Genomic DNA, 11,583 nt, shown 5'->3' with positions numbered 1-11,583 from the left:
ACAATGTGATTTTCTGGATTTTTTTCTCTCATTTTGTCTGTCATAGTTGACGTGTACCTATGATGAAAATTACAGGCCTCTCTCATCTTTTTAAGTGGGAGAACTTGCACAATTGGTGGCTGACTAAATACTTTTTTTCCCCACTGTATTTGATAAAGCAAGTTTGCCATAAAAATAAGACATTTTGTAGGAGATATTGAGAAAATGACATATTTTGTAGGAGATATTTAGGACAATATATTTTAGATACAAGGGTGTTAGACAGTGTGATGTTTAATGTTACAAATATTATGAAAATGTTTGTTTGTTTTATATTATTTTCTCTTTCATTATATCACATACTCTAACAAAACCATACAAAGGAAACAGAATGCAATTAATACATCTTGTCAAACACTAACACTATCTACCTTTTCTTTAGACGTCATACCTATCAGCCAGTGCTACACTCCCCATTTTCTCACTTCTCCACTGGTTTTGTTTTCATGCAGTACTCATGGATCGACTTTAGTGATCGTTATCACAGCATGGAATTGCAATGAGATACATTAGTGGAGCCTAAATACAAAGTAAATCTAAAACACTGTGTTAAATGCACTTATTATAGCTAGCTAATCTTACTTTACTATGTTGATGATTAGATTTGTTTGGGGTTAATTAAGCCATCTATAATAACCTTTGTGCACATGCAATCATTGGTATTTACAAATTACTATTGCATTTTAGCAATTAAGGGTGATTATTTGTTTCATTTGTATTTCTAATCAAATGTATTCTGTGCGGCAGGTTTTAATGGAATACCTTTCAACCATAATGTGTGAGTCATCCCTTTTACACACTTACTTTTGTATGGTGGCAGGTGTGAGTGAGTGAGTGAGTGTGAGAGAGAGAGAGAGAGAGAGAGAGAGAGAGAGAGAGAGAGAGAGAGAGAGAGAGAGAGAGAGAGAGAGAGAGAGACCGACAGACAGACACAGACAGAAAGAGAGAGAGAACATTACGTACGTATGTGTGTACTGCAGTGTGTGTGGTTTGATTTCTAATGCGTCTTTGATTCCACTCCCCATGACGTCTTCCTGAAGGAACAGACTGATTGACAAAGTTGTCTGATTGTCAGGAAGCTGGCTGATTATGGACGGTGTGAATGCTTTATCAAAAAAGATAAAAGCTGAGACCTGAGACAGCTGCCACACTGGAGAAGATCAGTACATCAGGATACTGGGCTCAACACTCACACACTAATGGTCAAAGGCTTTTAATCTTGTGTCATTTATGTCATCCTGTGAACCCCATTCATTGCTGCTCAAAGCTATCATTTGAGTTATCATTCCAGTAATCAAGAAAAGTATTTCTTACTTGTAGGCCTATCATTTCCTTGTGCTCCGGGGGGTTGCCTAGGGCAGGGTTTCCCAAACTCAGTCCTGGCCCCCCCCCCTCTTGGGTGCACGTTTTGGTTTTTGCCCTTGCGCTACACAGCTGATTCAAATATCCAACTCATCATCATACTTTCATTATTTAAATCAGGTGTTTAGTGCTATAGAGCGTGGGTAGCCTCCTACCTGATACCACCTGCTTACAAATGGGGGTAGGATGTTCCTAGTGCGGGCTTCCTGCCGCAGAGGGTATCAGTTGGTTTCAGCCCTTATAGAGTGAATGAGAAGAACAGGCATGGGTATAGTTCGTTCAAGTTTGGGCTGATTTCATCCTATTTATTTTAGAAAATATATTTCTATCTTGAGCACATGAATGTAGTTGTCAATGATTTGGCTATTTTATTGGAATACATCTCGCCTCCTGTGCCTAGCTGTCTTTTCCCTTGGCTGTGAGACACAATGCCCTCTTGAGTTGCCTATACCTCAATATTGCCTACCCTACCTATCTCGGGCACAGAATTTCTTCTGCTTGAATTCAGCTACCTCTGCAGTGACTGGTTTAGGCACTTGACTTTGCCATCAATCACAAGGCTGGTACCATTGGTGACGCTGGCTACCAGCCCAAAAGTTATCTTTGAGGGAAAAATAGGTAAACATGCTAAATCATTCCGGTTTAATTGTAAAAAATATACCACTATAAACCTTCACTGTCCTGGATCAAATAAGGGAAACAGATATGTGTATTTGACATGAACTGGCTTTCTTTATGTAGGTCTATTGTACATCATAAAGTACTTTCTGCACATACAGTGCATTCGGAAAGTTTTCAGTCCCCTTGACTTTTTCCACATTCTGTTACGTTACAGCCTTATTCTAAAATTGATTACATAATTTTTTTCCATCATCAATCTACCCACAATACGCCATAATGACAAAGTGAAAACAGGTTTTTATAAATTTTAGCAAATTTATTAAAAATAAAAAACAGAAATACCTTATTTACATAAGTAATCAGACCCTTTGCTATGAGACTCGAAATAGTGCTCAGGTGCATCCTGTTTCCATTGATCATCCTTGAGATGTTTCTACAACTTGATTGGAGTCCACCTGTGGTAAATTCAATTGCTTGTACAAAAGCTGAAGAACATACGCACATCCAGGTATTTTCCGCAGGTGCTGGAGTTGTAGGCAAATTCATGAAAAACAAAGTGAAACGCCGCACACTGCTGCTCATGCTCCCAGGTGATATTTATTTATAACAACGTTTCGACCCTTAGGTCTTCATCAGGCGTCCATATCCAAGGTGGGGGTGGAACGTCCTATATATAGGGGCAGTGCTCAGCAACATCACTTCCTGAAACAGGAGGTAAAATTTTTATAACATACACTACCAGTCAAGTTTGGACACACCTACTCATTCAAGGGTTTTTCATTATTTTTACTATTTTTTACATTGTATAATAACAGTGAAGACATCAAAACTATGAAATAACACATATGGAATCATGTAGTAACCAAAAAAGTGTTAAACAAATCAAAATATATTTTTATATTTGAGATTCTTCAGAGAGCCACCCTTTGCCTTGATGACCGCTTTGCACACTCTTGGCATTCTCTCAACCAGCATCATGAGGTAGTCACCTGGAATGCATTTCAATTTACAGGTGTACCTTCTTAAAAGTTAATTTGTGGAATTTCTTTCCTTCTTCATGCGTTTGAGCCAATCAGTTGTGTTGTGACAAGGCAGGAGGGTATACAGAAGATAGCCCTATTTGTTAAAAGACCAAGTCTATATTATGGCAAGAACAGCTCAAATAAGCAAAGAGAAACGACAGTCCATCATTACTTTAAGACATGAATGTTTCTTCAAGTGCAGTCATAAATTCCATCAAGCGCTATGATGAAACTGGCTCTCATGAGGACTGCCACAGGAATGGAAGACCCAGAGTTACCTCTGCTGCAGAGGATGAGTTCATTAGAGTTACCAGCCTCAGAAATTGCAGCCCAAATAAATGCTTCACAGAGTTCAAGTCACAGACACAACTCAACATCAACTGTTCAGAGGGTGTGAATCAGGCCTTCATGGTCGAATTGCTGCAAAAAAAACACTACTAAAGGACACCAATAAGAAGAAGAGACCTGCTTGGGCCTAGAAACACAAGTAATGGACATTAGACAGGTGGAAAATTTGAGATTTTTGGTTCCAACCGCCGTGTCTTTGTGAGATGCGGTGTGGGTGAAGAGATGATCTCCGCATGTGTATTTCCCACTATAAAGCATGGAGGAGGAGGTGTTATGGTGTTGGGGTGCTTTGCTGGTGACACTGTCTGTGATTTATTTAGTATTCAAGGCACACTTAACCAGCATGGCTACCACAGCATTCTGAAGCGATACGCCATCCCATCTGGTTTGGGCTTAGTGGGACTATCATTTGTTTTTCAACAGGACAATGACCCAACACACCTCCAGGCTGTGAAAGGGCTATTTGACCAAGAAGGAGAGTGGTGGAGTGCTGCATCAGATGACCTGGCCTCCACAATCTCCCGACCTCAACCCAATTGAGATGGTTGGGATGATTCGGAAGGCAGAGTGAAGGAAAAGCAGCCAACAAGTGCTCAGCATATGTGGGAACTCCTTCAAGACTGTTAGGAAAGCATTCCAGGTGAAGCTGGTTGAGAGAATGCCAAGAGTGTGCAAAGCTGTCATCAAGGCAAAGAGTGGTTCTTTGAAGAATCTCAAATATAAGATATATTTGTTTAACACTTTATTGGTTACTACATGATTCCATATGTGTTATTTCATAGTTTTGATGTCTTCACTATTATTCTACAATGTAGAAAATAGTAAAAAATTAAGAAAAACCCTTGAATGAGTAGGTGTGTCCAATCTTTTGACTGGTACTGTAGGTTCAAAATATGAACATTCAATGTATCAAAATATATGATCATGTACAAGGAATGTGATCAATATTTACAGTAATATACATACAATATTCATACAATGTTCAATTAGGATTTTTTTTTAAATAATGTGGACATATTGAAACTATAAAAACGGTTTCAAGTCGAACTCCTCGTTAAGGCCAAGAGGAGACAGTGTGTTGAGCCTGTGGATCCAGAAAGACTCCCTTTGAAGAAGTTTCCTCTCAATGTCCCCTCCCCTGCGTGACATCTTGACCATTTCTATTCCAAAGTATCTCAGAGAACTAATAGGATGTTCAGCTTGTACAAAATGAACAGCAACCAGATTTGTTTTCTCACCTGTCCGTATATTGTTGCGGTGCTCACAGAGACGTGTCTTAAGGATTCTGCGGGTTTTCCCCATGTAAGACAGACCACAAGGACATTTCAATATGTAAACAACATTGGTGGACATGCAGGTAATCAGGCCTTTGATCTTTGTCCTGTGCGGGAGTGGGTAAATGAGTTGCATTTGTACGTGAAGCTGCATCGAGCACATTGGCCACATTTGTAATTACCATCCGGAACCTTGTCCAAGAAAGTTTCCCTTTTCTCTGGTGGGTAATCAGATTTAACCACAATGTCTCTCACGTTTGGGGGTCTTTTAAAGACCATACGTGGGGTTATTTAAAAATGGGTTTCACTTGTGGGTCAGTATCAATAATGTACCAGTGCTTCCTGATAATGTCCTTAAATGCCTTCCCCAATGGTGAGTATTGGGTAAAGCATGAGGGGACATGTTCTGCTTTTTCTTTAACTTTTGGTTGAAGGCTTTCCAGCTGTGTTAGTCCTTCAAAACGATCATTGGCATATTTTACCCAATTGTCTTTGTACCCCCTTTCCTTAAACCTCTGTGTGAGGTCTGTTGTCTGTTTCTGATAAGAAGCATCAGAGCTGCATATTTTTCTGATGCAACTGAATTGACTTATAGGGAGACTTTTAATAAGTGGACAGTGTCTGTAGGTTTCCTATAGAGATCTGTAGAGAGGGAGATTTTGTCCTTAATAACAATCACATCAAGAAAACTGATTTGTGATAGGTCATAGTTAATGGTGAAATGAAGGTGTTCAATCATAGAGTTTAGATAAGCATGGAATTCCAAAAGTTATTCCTGGGTCCCTGTATAGAACACGAAAATGTCATCCAAATATCTCAGAATTAGGAGAATATCGGAGAGAAAAGGGTTAAGGTCTGGAATCAGCACCACCTGTTTTTCAAACATTCCTAGATATAGGTTAGCATAATTAGGAGCCATAGTGCTCCCCATTGCGGGTTTCACAACATGGTCTACAAAGGTAGAGATATTCTCTGTCAGAGATCCGTTACCACTCACAATGGGCCTGCCTGGTATAGCTGGTGTCATGCTCTTGCGAATTTTGGGGAGAGCGTATATGACAGATGTGGTTGGGCAGTCAACTTTCATATACTCATATTCTGTCTTCGTAATTTCCCCTTCATTCAAAAATGTTGACAATTTATCATGGATCAGAGACTTGAATTGATTAGTAGGGTCATTATGGAGTCTTTTGTAAAATTCATCATCACTAAGTTGTCTCAGAATTTCCTCTTCATAGTCTGCTGCATTTAGTATCACTATACAGTGGGGGGGGAAAGTATTTAGTCACCCACTTAAAAAGATGAGAGAGGCCTGTAATTTTCATCATAGGTACACGTCAACTATGACAGACAAATTGAGATTTTTTTTCTCCAGAAAATCACATTGTAGGATTTTTAATGAATTTATTTGCAAATTATGGTGGAAAATAAGTATTTGGTCACCTACAAACAAGCAAGATTTCTGGCTCTCACAGACCTGTAACTTCTTATTTAAGAGGCTCCTCTGTCCTCCATCCTCCACCTGTATTAATGGCACCTGTTTGAACTTGTTATCAGTATAAAAGACACCTGTCCACAACCTCAAACAGTCACACTCCAAACTCCACTATGGCCAAGACCAAAGAGCTGTCAAAGGACACCAGAAACAAAATTGTAGACCTGCACCAGGCTGGGAAGACTGAATCTGCAATAGGTAAGCAGCTTGGTTTGAAGAAATCAACTGTGGGAGCAATTATTAGGAAATGGAAGACATACAAGACCACTGATAATGTCCCTCGATCTGGGGCTCCACGCAAGATCTCACCCCGTGGGGTTAAAATGATCACCAGAACGGTGAGCAAAAATCCCAGAACCACACGGGGGGACCTAGTGAATGACCTGCAGAGAGCTGGGACCAAAGTAACAAAGCCTACCATCAGTAACACACTACGCCGCCAGGGACTCAAATCCTGCAGTGCCAGACGTGTCCCCCTGCTTAAGCCAGTACATGTCCAGGCCCATCTGAAGTTTGCTAGAGTGCATTTGGATGATCCAGAAGAGGATTGGGAGAATGTCATATGGTCAGATGAAACCAAAATAGAACCTTTTGGTAAAAACTCAACTCGTCGTGTTTGGAGGACAAAGAATGCTGAGTTGCATCCAAAGAACACCATACCTACTGTGAAGCATGGGGGTGGAAACATCATGCTTTGGGGCTGTTTTTCTACAAAGGGACCAGGACGACTGATCCGTGTAAAGGAAAGAATGAATGGGGCCATGTATCGTGAGATTTTGAGTGAAAACCTCCTTCCATCAGCAAGGGCATTGAAGATGAAACGTGGCTGGGTCTTTCAGCATGACAATGATCCCAAACACACCGCCCGGGCAACGAAGGAGTGGCTTCGTAAGAAGCATTTCAAGGTCCTGGAGTGGCCTAGCCAGTCTCCAGATCTCAACCCCATAGAAAATCTTTGGAGGGAGTTGAAAGTCCGTGTTGCCCAGCGACAGCCCCAAAACATCACTGCTCTAGAGGAGATCTGCATGGAGGAATGGGCCAAAATACCAGCAACAGTGTGTGAAAACCTTGTGAAGACTTACAGAAAACATTTGACCTGTGTCATTGCCAACAAAGGGTATATAACAAAGTATTGAGAAACTTTTGTTATTGACCAAATACTTATTTTCCACCATAATTTGCAATATGTTTCAAGAGAGGGATTTCTTTTAGGTGGTAAAAATGTATTTTCCCTTGTCATGTCCTCAGGGCGAGAGTGAAGTTCATTGTCATTCAGGTTATCAATGGGAAAAATATTAGCACCATTACCTCTCTGGTTACTAATATATTTCAATAGATTAACATTGGCAGGTGTATGGGGAGCAACCCCATTACCAAAAAACTCAGTCAATCTCAAACTGTGGAAAAACTTTCGAAAGTCTATATCTGAATCAAAGTCATTGGCCTGTGATGATGGGACAAATGATAGTCCCTTACCTAGGGCAGATGAACATGTGTCAGATATAGACCTGTTGGACAAGTTGTGTTTTTCTCTGTGTATGTGGCGGGGACATCGGGTGTTGCCGTCTTCCTATGTAATCCTCTCCTGCATTTATTGTGGGGAAGCAGGGTGGGCGTTGGTCGTGATGACGGCCTATTCGATGACGTCGTCCATCGGGATTCCCCAAAAAATAACACGCTCCGGCTCTGGATTGGTCACTGGAGTCAGATGTGAGAGAGTTGGTTGATCGCCACATTAGTGGCCCTCTAGGATTCAATTGATTGGACATGATTTGGAAAGGCACACACCTGTCTATATAAGGTCCCACAGCTGACAGTGCATGTCAGAGCAAAAACCAAGCCATGAGGTCGAAGGAATTGTCCGTAGAGCTCCGAGACAGGATTGTGTTGAGGCACAGGTCTGGGGAAGGGTGCCAAAAAATGTCTGCAGCATTGAAGTTCCCCAAGAACACAGTGGCCTCCTTCATTCTTAAATGGAAGAAGTTTGGAACCACCAAGACTCTTCCTAGAGCTGGCCACCCGGCCAAACTGAGCAATCGGGGGAGAAGGGCCTTGGTCAGGGAGGTGACCAAGAACCCGATAGTCACTCTGACAGAGCTCCAGAGTTCCTCTGTGGAGATGTGAGAACCTTCCAGAAGGACAACCATCTCTGCAGCACTCCACCAATCAGGCCTTTATGGTAGAGTGGCCAGACGGAAGCCACTCCTCAGTAAAAGGTACATGACAGCCCGCTTGGAGTTAGCCAAAAGGCACCTAAAGGACTCTCAGACCATGAGAAACAAGGTTCTCTGGTCTGATGAAACCAAGATTGAACTCTTTGGCCTGAATGCAAAGTGTCACGTCTGGAGGAAACCTGGCAACATCCCTACGGTGAAGCATGGTGGTGGCAACATCATGCTGTGGGGATATTTTTCAGCGGGAGGGCCTGGGAGACTAGCCAGAATCGAGGTAAAGATGAACAGAGTAAAGTACAGAGAGATCCATGATGAAAACCTGCTCCAAAGCCCTCAGGACCTCAGACTGGGGTGGAGGTTCACCTTCCAACAGGACAATGACCCTAAGTACACAGCCAAGACAATGCAGGAGTGGCTCCATGACAAGTCTCTGAATGTCCTTGAGTGGCCCAGCCAGAGCCCGGACTTGAACCCGATCTAACATCTCTGGAGAGACCTGAAAATAACTGTGCAGCGACACCCCCCATCCAACCTGAGAGCTTGAGAGGATCTGCAGAGAAGAATGGGAGAAACTCCCCAAACACAGGTGTGCCAAGCTTGTAGCGTCATACCCAAGAAGATTCAAGGCTGTAATTGCTGCCAAAGGTGCTTCAACAAAGTACTGAGTAAAGGGTCTGAATACTTATGTAAATGTGTTTTGTACAGTTTTTTATTATAAATACATTTGCAAGAAAAATGTAAAACCTGTTTTTGCTTTGTCATTATGGGGTATTGTGTGTAGATTGATTAGGGGGGAAAAACAATTGTATAAATTTTAGAATAAGGCTGTAACGTAACAAAATGTGGAAAAAGTAAAGGGGTCTGAATACTTTCTGAATGCACTGAAGGCCTAGTTTTAGCTCCAAAAATAAATAATTCCCATTTCATAATTGATATATTAATAAATTGCATATCTGAAATAAATATGTTTATTTCCCACCCTGTATTAGCATTTTAATGCTGATATTATTTCATAAATCAGATGTGTAAAACACAGACTTACAATACAGTCACAATACCTACAATAATATGATTTCAAACACTGAAAGTATAAATGTTGGGCATAGGCTATATACATATTTTATTTTTTACATACGTTGATTTTACTGTGTATATATCATGTAACCAGCTCAATGCTTGGATGTTCAAAATCATGCTGTGAGATTTAGAACATTTCTGAATCATCATTAGCCTTATCTCCATGTTCAAATATACATGTGCAACAAGGTTTCTTAACATTGTCAGTAGGCCTATTTATGTCTTTGTACACAGCTCCCAGTCTATATTCATTTTCAGTGTCAAAAAACAAACATAGATGTGCTAACATTTTGTACTGTATATCATGTACAAAAATAATTTTCTTTTTTCCCCCCTATGATATAGATGATATTAGAATTACCTGAATATGTAACATGCTCTTTATATCTATACATCAAGCTCTTTCAGCCAGAGAGAGCGCTGTGCAGCTTTTTCATCTGGATTCGGAAAGGCTCTTAAAACTGATGTACAAGGAGCTGACCACAGTGGCTTCCTCTTGTATGGAGTCCTTCATGTCCGACTGGCTAACACACATCAACGCCGTGAGTCTCTTGGGGAGCTTCCCACTGAAGAGCAGGTAGATGCAGGGGTTTGCACAGCTGTTCAGACTCGCCAGGAGCATCAGGATAGAGAAAGTTGCAGCTGAAATCAATTTTAAAACACAGAATATGATTATCAAGCAGCAGCATCCTGATTCCATGTAATTCTATACATTTTAGGGTAGGCCTACACTAATAGAAGATAAATAAATTAAACATACATTGTAAAGTTTTAATTCAGGCTTTAAAACATTTGACAATATGATTGAATTTTAGTTGAAGAGCACTTACTCTCAGTGGGTGCTTGGACATCCCAGACAGACCACAGCTGGACAGTGAAGAAAGGAGTCCAACAGATAACATAGACAAGAACAATAACCACAGTCATCTTCACGGTCTTAATCCTGGCTTTGGACATCCCAGCAACGCTACTGGCCCTGGAGGGCAGAGGTTTGGTGACAATTCCCGATACTTGATGAGTTTTCATGTGAAAGTTGATTTGAACAGCTCGGCAAATACGCACCTGGCAAACGATAACAGTTAAGATTGGTAACACAAATATCACCAGAGTGGTCCAGGTCACGTAAGCTTTTAGTCCCCAGGGTTTGATAAAGTCAGCCCAGCAGTCATAGACACCAGGCGCGATTTGAACTCGGGAGAAGATGAACACTTGAGGGAGACTGCCGATGAGGGACACGGACCATGCAACGCACACAGGCACGTTCCAGCGGGCTCTGCGCCTTTGGAAAGTCACCATTGGGTTACAGATTGCTTGGTAGCGATCAATGGTCATCACTACAATCATGTAAGTGGAGGCGAACATGCCAACGACCTGCAGGTATTTCACCAGGCGGCAGATAATGTCAGGACCGATGAATCTGTCCGTTATATCCCACATCAGCTGCGGACAAACTTGGAAAAAGGTGACCACCAGGTCTGCCAGGCAAAGGTGAAAAACAAAGACGCGCATCCTCGACAGCTGCTTCCGACGCTTCCACAGCACCAATAGCAGTACAACGTTTAAAATTGCGGCACTGAAAAATATGACGCTCAAAAGGGCTATTTCAACTCGAGCCAAGCGCTCATCCCGGAGCAGATCCTCTGCCAATTCCGTTTCCAAACTTATATTACTATTATTTGGAGTAAAGAAAGTCATAATTTCCCAACAAAATGTCACAGTTAAGATAAAAACTAAAATAATTCGGCACCTAAGCTAATGTTCACGAATAGTTCAAATACAGCCTATCAACTGCACAGCAAATCACAATAACCTAAATCTGCCTTGGAAAATGTATGCAACTGAAATACACATTTCCTTATGAAAATGTACACAATCATTAGCAGACTAAAGACATTTCCTGTTCTCCAGCAATTGTTTAAAGGATAGACCTAGAAAGCGTCTTGACACGCGAAAACTTTGGAGATGGATGGCACCAAGTGCGCGCAACGATGTGAATGGAGGAGCGTCTGCGGGAGCAAATTATTTATATCTTGGATGCGCAGCAGGAGGGAGGGGCTATCCTTCTGCACCTTTACAATAACAACAAATTCTATACATTTTAGAAATAAAATATACATCTGGAAAGATTACACCGGTACTCAGGATTCACTGCAAAAGGCAGAAAGTGGCAT

At 41.4% G+C, this 11,583-nt stretch overlaps 1 protein-coding gene across 1 annotated transcript; it reads right to left on the bottom strand.

Annotated features, from left to right (window-relative positions):
- Positions 1-9,034: 9,034 nt before the first annotated feature.
- On the bottom strand, positions 9,035-11,107 carry LOC311138157 (vasopressin V2 receptor-like; the record flags this gene model as incomplete). Its single annotated transcript, XM_084172827.1, has 2 exons — positions 9,035-10,054; positions 10,243-11,107. The coding sequence occupies 2 exons, from the start codon at positions 11,105-11,107 to the stop codon at positions 9,846-9,848; spliced, it is 1,074 nt and encodes a 357-aa protein (XP_084028953.1). The 3' UTR covers positions 9,035-9,845.
- Positions 11,108-11,583: the final 476 nt, after the last annotated feature.

Source organism: Coregonus lavaretus, assembly GCF_964263955.1.
Source record: "Coregonus lavaretus genome assembly, chromosome: 12".
Classification (NCBI taxonomy): domain Eukaryota; kingdom Metazoa; phylum Chordata; class Actinopteri; order Salmoniformes; family Salmonidae; genus Coregonus; species Coregonus lavaretus.
Note: the sequence above shows the minus strand (reverse complement) of the source record. Positions and strands in the feature narration are given on the sequence as shown.